Source organism: Schistocerca piceifrons, chromosome 11 (genome assembly GCF_021461385.2).
Source record: "Schistocerca piceifrons isolate TAMUIC-IGC-003096 chromosome 11, iqSchPice1.1, whole genome shotgun sequence".
Lineage (NCBI taxonomy): Eukaryota > Metazoa > Arthropoda > Insecta > Orthoptera > Acrididae > Schistocerca > Schistocerca piceifrons.
Genome location: NC_060148.1, coordinates 136,778,753 through 136,794,420, shown reverse-complemented (window position 1 = coordinate 136,794,420; position 15,668 = coordinate 136,778,753). Strand labels below are relative to the sequence as shown.

At 37.2% G+C, this 15,668-nt stretch overlaps 1 protein-coding gene across 3 annotated transcripts in view; it reads right to left on the bottom strand.

The window, feature by feature from the left end:
* The window catches only part of LOC124720079 (zinc finger protein 70-like), a 128,906-nt gene extending 124,084 nt beyond the window's left edge, over nucleotides 1-4,822 (bottom strand). For all 3 annotated transcript variants that reach the window (XM_047245351.1, XM_047245352.1, XM_047245353.1), the window contains exons 1-2: nucleotides 4,714-4,822; nucleotides 3,109-3,195 (exon numbers count right to left, since the gene is read on the bottom strand). In XM_047245351.1, coding sequence (XP_047101307.1) covers nucleotides 3,109-3,195; nucleotides 4,714-4,725 — 99 coding nt within the window. In that variant the 5' untranslated portion in view covers nucleotides 4,726-4,822. The remainder of the gene's footprint in view (nucleotides 1-3,108; nucleotides 3,196-4,713) is intronic.
* Nucleotides 4,823-15,668: the final 10,846 nt, after the last annotated feature.

Here is a 15,668-nt window from a genome sequence, read left to right as displayed (position 1 = left end):
CTGATGGACCTAATCAGATCAGGTTCAATAAACAAACCAATAAAATCATAAAAATGTTATCAACGAATCTTGATCTGGTGAAGGGTTTGTGATTCTGGGTGGTTAGAAAGGAATCCTCTAGGTGGCATATGAATGAACTGGCAGAACAGGGTGCCATACAAATGCCCTTTGATGTGCTGTAGATTTGTTTGTAGCCAGTGCCTTCAATGGAGAATTGTGGGTTAGAATCTAGTTGGTCATGGCGACCAGGAAAGGGCTGTAGGTTAGGAGAGAGTCAGACACTGGGAAAGGTACTGTTCAGTAACAGAAAGCCATGGGTGTTGGGGATGTCATCATAGAGGGTGATAGCACTGCCAATGATGAGCAGGGTGCCAAATGGTAAAGGAGCAGGAACTGTGGAGCTCAGTGAAGGAAATGATTGGTGTCTTTTGTGGCAGGGTAGGTTGAAGATGAGCAAACATTCCATCTTTGGGAGCACATTAAAAAAAAAAAACACACACATAACAAGCTTTTCTAAATTGTGCAAATGGAAACTCTTCGTACAACATATCAGTCATCCCCATAAGCCTCAACATTCACTAGTCTGTATGCTCCACCCCACCTATTCCCTACCCTGCTCTCATTCTAGCACTGCACACACCTATCCCGCACCTCCATGCCCCCCCCCCCCCGCCCCACACAGCCTCCCAACACTGCACCTAGCAGCCCTATTCTGTCCCCCCATGTCCTCGACCAATACCACAGGCAGCACAGAGTCACCTCCACCCCTACCCTGCTATCCCTCACTTCCCACCCCACAGCACCTCTTTACCTCTCACTCCAACAGATTTCTACTCACATTAGATGTGTTCATGACCTAGTGTTGTTCCGTATTTCATATGAATTACTTTGTCCAAAAGCTTAAATACTTAGCAGTCAATTCATTCTACCTACCTGCAACCTACGGTCTCCTCAATGTGTTGAGTTGGAATGCATGCTTTGTATATCATTACTCTATCCTGTCATTTCCAAAGTTTGATTTTAATTTCTCTGTTCTTTGGAAAACACAACTAAGGCAACTGAGTTTTGCTTGTCACCATTGGACCAGTTCAGATACAACCTCACATGAAAAGCTTGAACAGTAATTGCTCAGTTACACAGCTTTGAGCTAATGGAAAAACAGATACATTTACAATACAGATGTAACACATGATATGAAGGTGCAATATAGTCCTCACTTCCGTAGGTGTTCCAAAAAGAAGAGATAAGAGGATTGGTACAGCAAAGGCATGTGTGCTATATCTACAACTACTTGCCTTTACCAACTGCTGACATTTTGATATCAATGCATGAACTACAATACCACTAGAAGAATGAACATCCTGAATATGAGCACAACACTACATACACCAAGTTCATAGAAAGAAAGGTAAGTGAGGAATTCAAAGCACAAAGGTTTTCTTCTTTTTTTGGGGGGGGGGGGAGGAGGGGAGGGGGAGGAAGGTCCTACTTGATGCAGACTTTGGCAGCTGACGCTAACAAATATCTGACAATGCTACTTTTAAAACATGACATTGTCTAATACGAGTGTACATTTGTGTTTTCACTGCTTCTAGAGAAACTCTCAAGATGAACGATTCAGAGCAAATGACATCTTTACAGTGTCACAGGAGTGTTTTGATCTAGCTACATAAAACAAATTACAGTGCTTTGATGAAGAAAGAAATGAAGGATATATTTTCAAAACAAGCTCGATGAGGAGTGAGTTTTCCATAAAATGTTGATGGCCACACACTGGAAAATTCAAAATCCTGCTAATCTCAGAAAAACTGAATCAAGGAGTAAGCTCTAACAGTAACTTCAGCATGTTTTAATTTGCCTGAAGCTGACAGTGACATTCTGCTATAATTACTTCTTTTTTGGTCACCAACCCTGTAAGCATATGTTGTATGTTACAGACGTGTCATACTTGAGCACGCACAGTTTAACTCTGTAATTATATTAACATTTAAGTAATTTATTTGATACTAAATATTTAGAGTGGTAATGTGAAGAACTACTGGTTAAAGAACACTGCAAACATTCCAACATTCTGCAGTTAAAACTGTAACACTCCATTTTTTCCTTTTAGTATCAGCATTACCACCATTTCCTTTTTAGGGTTGTACATTACACTACCAACTGCTCTTTCATTTAATAGTATTTAAGCTCCTCAAAGGATTTCATCAACAACTCTTGGTCCCCTACCACTTCCCGATATTTAATAGATTCTGAATACCTACTGACAAAACAAAAACAGATCAAGTACGGTAATATTGCTAACAATAACTTTGAGGATATAAAACCAATTAGATGAACAATAGCAAAAATTTTACACCAGGATAAAAATATTTTAGGTCATGAGTTTAGATTTCTCCATCAGGGACCATGACGAATAGACTGCCAAATATTGTCTTTGCATAAATCCATATATATATATATATATATATATATATATATATATATATATATATATATATATATATATATATATATCCCTCTTGTCTGAGAAAGCGACTTTGGTCAACTTAAAAATTGACCACAAATATAGCATATGATCAATTTGTCCAGCAAACCATAAAACTGATCTACAGTAGTAGCTAAATCATCTGCACTCTAGCAAGTGGAGTCCACTCGTATATTACTTTATCATATCCATTAAAAATACCTCTTTCTAAAAAAGGAACAAATCTAGAGATTAACAACACACCGAACTAAATCTCAAAGCAGGAAATTAATTTGTAACAAGTGATTGCTAACGTCACAACTCAAGAGCATTTGACAATTTCCTAGTAGACAGTAAACATGCGATCATTGACTACTGGGATGCCAACATCACACTAACAATAAGCTGCAGAAAATTTGAAACATATTAAATATTACAGAGCAGCATCATATACTACAAGACACCATCCATTGCAAATATGTTGCACAGCCAACAGTCAAAACTTCATTTGGTCAAGAAGCAAAACCAACAGCCAATACCAAATTTTTCATCTGACAAACAGGACATGTAATCTGCTTGTTTACACAACACATTGCACAAAGAAATTAATGAAACAATGGTAAAAAATACAAGAAGCTATTTACCAAGGATTCTGGTTCAGCATATATTTCATTCTTCTCTTTTTTCACCCAACTAGTTCCCTTGCAGTCCATGATTGCCCTCCTAAGCCACTGAAAAACAAGAAAGCAAAAGTGATATGTTTACAGTGTCATTATTCGACATAGTGCACAGGCAGTATTTTCTGGCTGCAGCAAATGAGTCGATGCATATGAAAAGTTTCAAAATGGCTGAGGGACAAAGAACCTGACAAAATGAACTAATTTACAACTTGCTGGTTATGAGGACTCTGAAGCCTCAGTGTCATTAATGGAAAACAAAATTTAATTTGAGAGAAAACAAAAAACCCCACACAATGGAAACAAATGACTTTCAGTTACTGCTGTTACTTAGTAGCATTTGCTTGTGGTAATCAGTCTTTTTCTGAATATGGTAGCTGACTTTCTTTTTCCACATAAATTTCTAACTGTCATGTGAAGCAACTAAGATAAAGTGAGTTTACCGGACAAATCTATTCACTGTAGACAATTTCACGTATGAAGAATAAAAGATTAAAATGAGTCTTGGGCTATATTGAAGCCTGTCAATGTATCCTGCAAATTCCTTAATATATAGAATAATGTAAGAGGTTTACAATTATGTTCTTAGCAACGTATGCAAGAACAGAGAAGAATTATTTCTCAATCATACTGGCTGCATTTTCAATCAATCTATAAACCCGTATCTGCTCATGGTACTCAGAAAAGCAGAACATGAAAATCCACCCATACAGACAGAACTTTCTTTTTTTCAGTCAGTTTAGTACGTATTTTTAACAACTGTTTCCTTATACAGTCATCTATATTCAACATTATCAACTCAATATAGAGCAATGCTGCAATCGTTACCCAGTCCCTAAAAAACATACACTGCTGCCTGCACGTTGCATAGAAAAATAAATGATTCTTGACTGTCAAAATTTAACAACGAGTAAATTCCTCTAACAAGACTTAGTGAAATTACTTTCTCATAAGCGTCCCATGACAATGGTCTGTGTTTCGGGATGCTTTTGTCAGTGGCATTAGGCCTTACAGAGTCAATTACATTTCCCATATCCATCCATAGATTGAAACGTGCACATTACTACAAACAGCAGTTAACACTATTTACTAAACTATGGAGCACATAGGCACATTGAAAATCCATGGAAAACGCTACACAATGAATTCCCTCTACAGCATTCTCTTTCATACCAACATAACCAATCCCTGATACTCTGTATTAACGTGTGCTAACGAATCTGATGTATCGGCAGTACAACTATTTGCGCTACAACCCGGGAGAACTACAGATCAGATTACAGTAAACTCTTACTGTCCCCATTCCTTCCTTCACAAATATTGTTACCGAACTTCGCATGCACAACGCAAGTAAATATAACAATATGAATGCAGCATGTGTGTGAACTTCATGAGGGCCTTTTTTCGTCCATAACAAAGTATTTCACATTGACCTTCACTTTCTCTAACCACCACAGCATATCCGGTAATTACAGACAACACATCAAAATTTCTGGCGGTTCTTTTGCTAAATCACGGGAAACATTTAGCAATTTTATCGGACAGAACGAAAACAGCAAGCACATTACATACCCACGCGTCCATCTGGTATTTTTCGTAATTGCCGAACAGCACAGGTACGTAATGTGCGCTAATATGTTTGTCTAAACACTAGTCACCTCCTGCTCGCAATGCGGAAACACAAGCTCACTGAAAATAACAGGTGTTTGGTTCTGATACACACAACCTGAAATAATTACTTACCAAATTCTAAGGCTATCTCAAACCATAACCACAAGCGCCAAGGATGATACAAGAATTAAATGTGGAACAAACGTATCGTTCAAATGTGCCCAATAAATGAAATTAAACTAATATAATAATTGTATGAACAGTTACTATAGCATCATTACAAGGCAATGGCAAACTACTTCATTCGAGGCAGTTAGCTGTAATGATAATAAAAATTAAGTATTGACTTAGTACCACACTCAGTATCTGTCTTTCCGTGATTTCCTGTCTCCACCAGCAAATCACTTACACAATACACAGAAAACGCAACACAATACCGTACGAACGCATGACATGAACTACTAAACTCTACAGCCGTCTGCTGCTGTGGTCAAAGTCAATAAATGCGGAAGAAAGAACCTACCACGGAGGACGTTCTAACATTCTTGGAATCAGAACTGCATATCTGCTAGGAAAAAAATTAAAGTCGTTTGTTGGTCAGTTTGTGGGAGGGGACCAAACAGTGAGGTCATCGGTCCCGTTGCTGAAGGAAGTCGGCCGTGCCTTTTCAAAAGAACTGTCCTGGCATTTGCGTGAAGCGATTTAGGGAAGTCACTGAAAACCCAATCAGGAAACCTGGACTCGGGTTTGAACCGTGGTCCTCCGGAATGCGAGTTCATTGTGCTATAACTGCGCCACCTCGCTGTTTCATGATAGTCGTATGGGAAACTATGTGTTTTTTATTAAATTTTTCATAGTTGCAAGTATGGTTTCGAAATATACAAATAATTCTACAGTATTTATGGATGCTATGGTCACATAAATAAAAAAACAAAACAAAACATTATTCACCCAATCGGCTATATAACAAAGCTTCAACTAAAACAATATTGCGAAAAATATATACTGTATATCTAAATTTTAAAAATAATACTACTAATGGAAACAGAGACTCTCAAGGCTTGAAGTGTAATGTGGAATGTATGATATGTCAGCTTAATACTGTCTTAAGGAACTATCTACCAGATTTTAAACAAATTTAAATAAAGCAATGCTTTATACAATTTTAGCATTCAGAGAATCCCTCATCCCTAACTTTAGAGCATATCAACATGAACAAAAGTGCATGTCTCAGAGTTTTCTTAAGTTAATAGTGCTGTACGTGAAATACTTTGTAGTAAATCTTCGTTCATGATTTAAGCCCAGTGCACATGCGCAACTAATATGACACCCCAGATGGTGGAATACTGGAGTGACACCACAGTTAAATGTGTAAAGACACAGTTTTCAGTTACATGACAAAAATTAAGCAACATTTATCTTGCGACATAAAGTTCAACTCCATTCTACTTTCTGACTCCACTTACCAATCCCACCAGTGAATTGCGTCAATTGGCTGCGTCCTTTTGACGGAATTTCAAAGCACCATCGCTGTAATTTGGTTTCCATTTCGTAAATTTGTCTTGTGAGTACCAAAAACGTTTAAAGACCTGTTGTTACCAACATTATTACAGATCCTTAGCTGTAGGGAACGTTCTTTTTCTGGAAGTACAAGAACCATCACTAAAAATACAGAACTTTAGACATAAAGGTTGCTTAAATTATAGATGGCTGAGCCTGAAAATAATGGCAGTGAGATTTCTGGGGAAAATTTAAGAGTATATCGAAAGAATAGGCTAATGAGAAATTCGTTGCAATAGACAAAAAACTCAAAGCCACCATGATGGCAACTGAAGCTGCATGTGAGAATGTTTCGCTTGAACGAAAGTTTCCAAATCATACTGTACTCATTGGGGGAACTTTAGTAATTCAACAATCAATTGGGACAATTACAGTTTTGTTAGTGATGGGTGTGGTAAGACACCCTGTGAGACATTACTAAATGGCTTCTCTGAAAACTACCTAGAACAGACAGTTAGGAACGTCTCTCATGATGAATATATATTGTTTCTAATGGCAACAACAAACAGACCTGATCTCTTTGAGGATGTCCACATCAGTGAACATGATATGGTTGTGACAGCAATGACTTTTTTAATTATTATTATTTTCTGTTGTTCCAGTGATCCATGTTGTGACACTATCACAGGACATGGAATGTGTCAATTTTATAAGCTTTTGGCCAGAATTTATGGTAATACACAAAACAAAACAAAAACAGTAAACAGTAACTTAGGTCCCACTACAAAAAATACATTTTAGAGATAGACAGAGATTACAAAACAAAAACAGTAAACAGTAACTTAAGTCCCACTACAAAAAAATACATTTTAGAGACAGATAAAGATTACAAAATAATAAGTGTTACAGAGAAATAGATATTACAAAATATATGTTTGCAATAAAAATATTCGGTATTACAAATACAAATTTGGGCATACATTTGCAATTTACAATACAAGATTTGTTAAATACTGTAGTTCAAGGACTCTTCTATTGTATAAAATGATCCTTGCAATACGAAATGCCTTAAGGTTTTTTGAACAAGAGATCATCATCTACCAAACACTTAATTCTTCAAGGGAGGGCATTAAAAATCTTACAGCAACTGAAATGGACTCCTTTCTGCACCATACTTAGATTTAGCTGTTCATAGTGGATATCATGTTTCCTTCTAGTATTGTGACTGTGATATGCACTATTCAGCTTAACAGAGTACAAAGAATAACTGAAACAAGCACATATACATATATATATATATATATATATATATATATATATATATATATATATATATATGTGTGTGTGTGTGTGTGTGTGTGTGTGTGTGTGTGTGTGTGTGTGTGTGTGTGTGTGTGTGTTCAGTAAACTAGATAAAAAATCAATAGTGTCATATCTCAATGAGGAACTGAAAGTTTAAGCACAGGGCAGCAGCATGTAGAGGAACACTGGCCCAAGTTTAAAAGAATAGTTGAGCATGCACTGGATAGATATGTACCCAATAGAACAGTTCATAATAGGAGGCACTCTCTACAGTATACAGTTACTGTAAAGAAACTGCTAAACAAACAGAGACTACTGCGTAATAGATGTAAAACTAAGCATAGAGCTGTAGCTAGAGAATTGCTGAATAAAACGCAGTTTTCTGTCAAGAGATCAATTTGTGAGGCTTTCAATGGCTGCCGTAGCAGAGCATTGTCAAGTGTTCTGTCAGCTGCCCACGTCAAATATCGATGCTGTGACTCTGAAGTGGAGCTGTGAAGGAATAAACATAGCTGAACCCAGACCAGGCAGACCTCACGTACTGATGGGCAGGAATTGCCGGGCATTGTTGTCAAATAATATTACACACAACCCAAAGCAATTCTGGTGGTATGTGAAGGCTGTTAGTGGCACAAAAGTTAGTGTCCAGTCGCTAGCGAATGAAACAGGAACTGAAACAGAGAGTAGCAAAGCAAATTCTGAAATGTTTAACTTTGTTTTCAGATTTTCCATTGCAAAGAAAAACCCAGGAGAAATGCCCCAATTTAGTCCTCATAACACTGGAAAGATGAGGGAAGTAAGTACTAGTATCAGTGGTGCTGATAAACAACTGAAATAGTTATACTTTAATAAAGCTCGAGGGCCCAACGGAATCCCTGCCTGATTCTATACCGAATTTACAGCTGAGTTAGCCCCATTTCTAACTAAAATCTGTTGCAGATGCCTCAAACAAAACATGGTCCTTAGTAGTTGGAAGAAAGCACAGGACACACCCACCTATAAGAGAATGGTAGAAGTGAACCACAAAATTACAGTCTCCAGTATCCTTGACATGGATTTGTTGTAGTATCTTAGAACATATTCTGAGCTCAAATAGGATGAGGTATCTCGAACAGAATTACCTCCTCCATGCCAGCCAGCAACGATTCCGAAAATATCAGTCATGTGAAACCCAACTCATTCTTTTCTCACATGACATACTAAAATCTTTGAATCAAGGCAGTCAGGTAGATGCAGTATTTATTGATTTTCAAAAAGCCTCTGTCTCAGTACCGCACCTGTGCTTGTTATCAAAAGTACGTTTGTATGGGGTATTAACTGAATTTTGCAACTGGATTGAGGAATTTTTGGTAGGGAGCGTGCAGCATGTTATTTGGATAGAGAGTCGTCGTTATGTGTAGTAATAACTTCACATGTGCCCCAGGGAAGTGTGTTAGGATCTTGCTGTTCATAGCGTATATCAATGACCTTACAGACAATATTAACAGTAACTTCAGACTTTTTGCAGATGATGCAGTTATCCATAATGAAGTACTGCCTGAAAGAAGCTGTGTAAATTTTCAGTCAGATCGTCATAAGATTCCAAAGGCATGTAATAACTGACGACTTGCTTTAAATGATCAGAAACATAAAACTGTGCACTTCAACATGAAAAAGCGTAATATCCTGTGACTATAATACCAATGAGTCACAGTTAGAATAGGCAAACCATAAAAATACCTGGGTGTAACACTTTTTAGCGATATGAGATGGCTTAGTCGTTGGGAAACCAGAGGGTAGACTACAGTTTATTGGTAGAATACTGGGGAAGTGCTACCAGTCTACAAAGGAAATTGCTTACAAATCAGTCATGTGATTGGTTCTAGCATATTGGCAAGTGTGTGGTACCCACACCAGATAGGACTAACAGGGGATATTGAAAGTACACAGAAAACGTCAGCACAAATGGTCACAGGTTTGTTCGATCTTTGTGAGAGTTTCACAGAAATACTGAAGAAGCGGAACTGCACAATTTGAAGATAGACATAAACTATCCTAAGAAAGGCTACTAACAATTTGTCATGAACTGACTTTGAATGATGCCTCTGCAAATATATTACAACCCCTTATGCAGAGGCGTTCAAACAGTCATGCTTCCCATGTTCCATGGGAATGAAATGGGAAGAAACACTAATAACTGGTATTAGGACATACCCTGTGCCATTGACTTCAGGCTGCCTTACAGAGCATAGATGTAGATGTAGGTACACAGGAACTGTCTGCAGTTGTCATTTAGTTGTGCCAAAAGTAAAATAAGAATTAATCACTGTGTCTAAATCAATGAACATAACAAATTGTTAAAATCTTAGAAGAGTGGCGTGTGTACAGATTTTCTGAAAATGTTTGGCACTACATGACAAAACCTGTTATTTTATTTTATGTGTGTTTACAAAAGCTGCTCACGGAGATTGACAATGGCTGGGAGAATGATGTATTCACCATATGCCCCTCCATTTCCGCATCTGATGATGCCTAAGGACTGAGGATGACACGGCGGCCAGTCAGTACTATTGAACCTTCAAGGCCTGTTTGGATGGTGTTTGTTTGTTCTTTGTGTTAGAAAAACAATCTGTATTTTCTTTAAAATATCTTGTGATACTTTGCGAAAGTTGGGTAGAAATACTGTTGTTACTCTGCTTAGCCGGTGTGACAACAAGAAGATATGAAGTGTGGCATCATTCTGTAGGTTGGGTACAAGGTGAGTACGCAGCAATTCTTACAACATGATCTGTGTATTTTTAGTTAAATTGTTTCAATCGAAACATATATCAATTTCCTACTTTCGAAGCTGTTCATAGGCAAAGTTTTTGAGATAGCAGATATGAGCGCAAATGGTTAATATATGTGGAGGAAATGTATCGTATCCATGCTATCTGCTACATGGGTAGGTTCTGGTTGTGTGTAAGCATGTGTAATTGAGTAATTAGTGGAGGCGATTTGTAGTTTCACTGCAGCTCATTGAATTCTACAAATGTTGAAAATCAATGCAATATTGGAAAATGTATTCAGTACTGGCGACATACATTTGAGCATCTATCCAGTGAATTTCAGAAAGGAAGTAACAAAGGTTACTGATGGCAAACTGCCTATTGGCTTCTGTCTCGGGTTCTTCGGCCAACGTTCATCTAATGATTTTTCTGATGTTTTCAACAAGTGGCCACGAAAGCCTTAACAATTTTGTGTTACTGATGGCAATATACTTTCAACTTGGCTCTAGCTTTTAATACAGCAACATGGATATTCAATGTTCCATTATATTATAGTGCACTTAAACAAAGCATAACTCCAAAATTTATCATAGAGTAACATTAATGTTTTGTCATTTTTAACTGACATTGGGTGCAAGGATGAAAAAATATTAGCTCTCAAATGTGTCTTCTGGTCATAGTAAACAGCATCCAACAGAACATGCCAGAATTCAAAAATTTGTATTTGGGGACATGATATAAATATTGGGGAGATGACAGGTAAATGCCACATGTGAAATATCGAAGTGTCATTTGCAGTTTCACTCGAACTTATAATGCATCTTTAATATGAGTATCTGATTTGTAAATGGTGTCCAATATGCAGCTCTACAACTATGCACCATTTGTTCTTGTTATTCGAAATTGGTTCACAGACAGAAATTTTATTATGATTGCTACGTCTGAAAACTGCATCCTTCATCTCATATATGTACCCTAAAACTGTATTTTTGAGGACACTGTAGATGCACGATAACGCTGACATGCCAGTATCTATCACCTGCAGCTTCAGGCAAACTGGGTTTGCATCCAAAATTTGTGTTCCTCATCTTTAAATGGAGCTTGATACATGATTCAAGAAGTACTCAAAATTTGTTTTTGTAGTTTAGAAATGATTTATAAAACAGTTTTCATGTTTGAATGGTAATACTTTTAAAGGTGAATTTGTAATTTCCATTTAATTCCTGTCTGAAATCCGTTTTGGTATCCTTTGCATATTCTTTCATGTGTAATTAATTCTTGACTCAATCAATTCGAATGCCACGCTCTGTACTACTACATAATACCTGCCTAAATAATTTCAGTTGACACTGATGCTATATAGAAATCTGTGTAACCAAGCAGAAATTGTAGCACCCCGATTACTGTGGCATCACTCAAGTGAAGCCACTTTTAACTATGTCATAAAAGACAAAGTCGTTTTAACTATTTGTCACTACTTTCCTTCACCCACACTAATTAGTGTCAGAAGTAAATCGAGCAATTGCCACTGTGGTTTCAGTGATTCTGAAGCTAGTATGCAGTATTGGTAGCTTTGATATTTATACCATTAAATTAGGATAATATGCAGATTCAGTTTTACACCATACCAAAGATCTCTACAAAAAGTGTCGGTTTTAGTACTGTTTGTTGTGCTACAGCCACAGGAAGTGGTGTGTCTGCCAGTCCAACTGGCACTTATAAAGACTGTTTTCTAAACATTATGTTGCAACTGTATAGTTGCAAATAAGTTATATTATAGCCTACTTAAAGAAAGTACTAGTTAATTTTATGTGCATTTATAAAAATATCCTACATATTCTTTGAAATGCAGAGAGATAGTTGTGAAAGTTTGATCACAATAATAATGTTACCGTACTTAAGTAAAAAAAGTAAAAGAGATGTGGAGCATGATTTCATTATTGGTGAGTACCAAGTAACTTTGACAACATCATGGGTGCTTTTATTCCAAACAGCATGTGCCCTGACTGTGACTATATGGTGTGTATTTTAACAGCAATATAATATTAACTTTCTACATTTGGGGTTGCTAGCAATGAAACGTTTGGCCACTGCAGTTGTGGGCATCTCATTGTTAATTTACATTGTTTATGATGTTCCATTATATGATGCACAGTTAAGATTTCTCTCTGAGTAGGTAAGTATTATTGTATAATTAATGGAATGTGATTTGTAGTTGCACATTAGCGCACTCATTTCTACAAATGGTGAAACTAAATACAGAACTGGCAGTATATTCGGATTTTAGGTTTGGCTGCTTCAATGCTCTCAATCCTTCCAATGGCCAGTGGCGCTCGATATTCCAAATATTGCTTTTCATAGCTCTTACATGCGCCATTCTCGAACCTCCCATTGAGGGAAGTCTGTGTCAACTCAGTGTTGAACTATAGCCATAATGTTGAGAGAAAAGTTGTAATTACTATGTTCAAGTAAGTAGGTGTGAAATGGCTAGTTCTTCATATACATTCCTTTCTGAGGTAGAGATTGTAGAGCTTTTACAGAAATCTTAAAGGGAAAACTAGGACAACAACGATTTCCATGATAATAGTCTATATAATGACAGTGATTCATCTGTGAACAATTCGAGTAAAATGATAGTGGAAACAGACAACCCTGAAGAGATTCAAAAAATATCAGACAATGAAAAGTTTTGGGTTGAAATGCTTATGTAAATATGCTTGCAAGAAAGTGCACTTCTTGTTTTAATGTATATCCTAATTGTTGGTCAGTGACCTTATTGTTTCCACAAAGAGTGAAATTCTTTGTGGCACACTCGTCACCAGGTGATGGCGATTTAAATATGAGTGTACACAGATGCCCTATGTTTCCATTCCAGAGTACAAAGCGTTAAACACTGACCTAGTGGATTTGAGGAAGGAAGTAAGGAGGTTTCTGGTGACAGCATAACTTCAGATGGTGGTGGTGGTTAGTGTTTAACCTCCCGTCGACAACGAGGTCATTAGAGACAGAGCGCAAGCTCGGGTTAGGGAAGGATTGTGAAGGAAATCGGCCATGCCCTTTCAAAGGAACCATCCCGGCCTCTGCCTGAAACGATGTAGGGAAATCACGGAAAACCTAAATCAGGATGGCTGGAGACGGGATTGAACCGTCGTCCTCCCGAATTCGAGTCCAGTGTGCTAACCACTGCACCACCTCACTCGGTTATAACTTCAGATCAAGTATACTTTTTAATAAAGGAAATGAACTATATTAGAGAGATTAAGTGTAGTTTTTGACAATGCAAATGAGTTCTTAGAGTGTCTTTAAGTGCACCTGCACAAAGCATAATTCCAAATTCGTTATAGAGTAACTTTAATATTTGCTCTTATTTAACTGCTGTGGGGTGCAGGAGTGACTTGCAACCAATGTGATGCCACAGCAAGTGGAATAACAGAAACTGTATGCAGTTTCATCTGTTGGTAATTATTATTATTCTTGGATTGATTTAATTTTGCTTGAGGAAGCGATTAACAGCATTCAAAATACAGTTACTTCATGTAAACCTTTTCTTAAAAATTGTTACAAGTAATGTACGTATTTACATTGAAAAGTCACATGGAACTGCGATCCTCAGGAAAAAAATAAGAAGACAAATGAATCTTAAATGTCCTCTTTTAAAAAAGTGCTAACAATGACAGAAAACGTTAGAATGTTGAAAGAAAATAATTGTGTTGAAGAAATGTGTAAAGTGCATTAGATGAATATTTAACTGCCCATTTTCACATTTTTACTTCAAATTAGTTTAGAAATAAAGTCCGGGAAGGAATCCAGAAGGTAAAGTCACACTCAGTTTGTGCTTTGTTCCTCTCTGAGTCCGTGTGTTTTGTTAACTTGTGCATTTACTGTAACTGGTAGAAGAAAGTCTATGGCAAAAGTTCATCAAGCACTTTTTATTCTAATTTGCTAATGTCAGTTAAGAAGACTCCACTTTCAAACGTTTCCTTATATTGAAAAGGTACTACAGCCAGTTATCGATTTCTACGTAAATACATATCAAGCAGATGTACAAAATTTTTGTTTCGTTTGTTCACAAAATTTGTTTTCTGATGGCACTTTTGTGATACTTCACCCCATATTTCCAGGAACCTGCTCATTATACATCTGTTCCCTAAGCTTAAACTGGCACATAACTTCTCTGAAGTTTCTTATAATGAGAAATGAGAATCATAGATCACTACGCACTTTAAAGAAATAGTCTATGGGCAAGACTTCGATCTAAACTGTTTTTTATTTACCAGTTTCAATAGCTAAGTTTGTCACCTTCAGATCATTAAAAACTTGTTTGGGTCTACATCATGTTCCATTGTGCATTCATCACTCATGTGATATTCGCATTTGAGTGGAGATCGGATTGCACATTCCACACAGGCTTGACAAAAAGTTCATTGCAGATAGATTTACCACAAGTAAAAACATACACAGCTAAAATGCACCTTGTGAAACTTGTCTACACAGCACTCTTTGGCTGCTAATCAGTTGTTAAAATCCATAACGTTTAGCAAAAGTGCACATTTATGCCACTGTTTACATTTATGTAAACAGTGAAATACATGTTGGAACCTTTTGACTCGAAATTAATAGATCTGTTTAGCATCTCTGGCTGCTTGTGGGAAACATGTCACAACAAGTTCACTTGGTCTCTGCCACATGCCACTCAGGGCAACACGTCTTTCTCCGCAAATGCACTTTAGAAAAATGAAAGAATAAAAATGTGTTAGTCTCTTCATATTAGTTCGAGCTGCTCAAAGTAATGAGCAGTGCCCTAAGGTTGTCTAGTTCTCGAGTACATCATTTACTGGTGTCATGCTGCTCGTGACTAGTACTCAAGTGAAATTTTTCAGTGTCAGATATACACATCATCTGCTATGTATTTACTATCAAATGGGAATACGGAGAAATTTTTATCACTGTGCAGCACATAAGCCCAATCCTTTTTTTAAATTGGTTTCTCACGTTCTTTCTTGTCTTAGGAAGAGTTCAGTGCATTTCTCATCCTTCTGAAGAACTGGAAACTGAATTTTCTATTTTATGCCATAATGTTATGTTCTTTATGCTTCTAAATCTGTCCAAGGCCGTTTTTCTGTCCAAGGCAGTTTTACATTGTCAGGGACCATATTAGTCCTTCCTTTCAACTCTTCCAAATTAAGTGGCAATGGAAGCAGGAATGTGGTGATCTTTGACTTAACCCCATAAGAAGAAATCAAATTAAGCTAAGAGAGGTGACCCTGGGGGCCACTGGAGAAGAGGGTCACGATGGGAACCATGTGCATTTCGACACTGAGGCAGTTCGGCATCGAGATAACCATAAATGTCCGAAAGAAAGTTAGG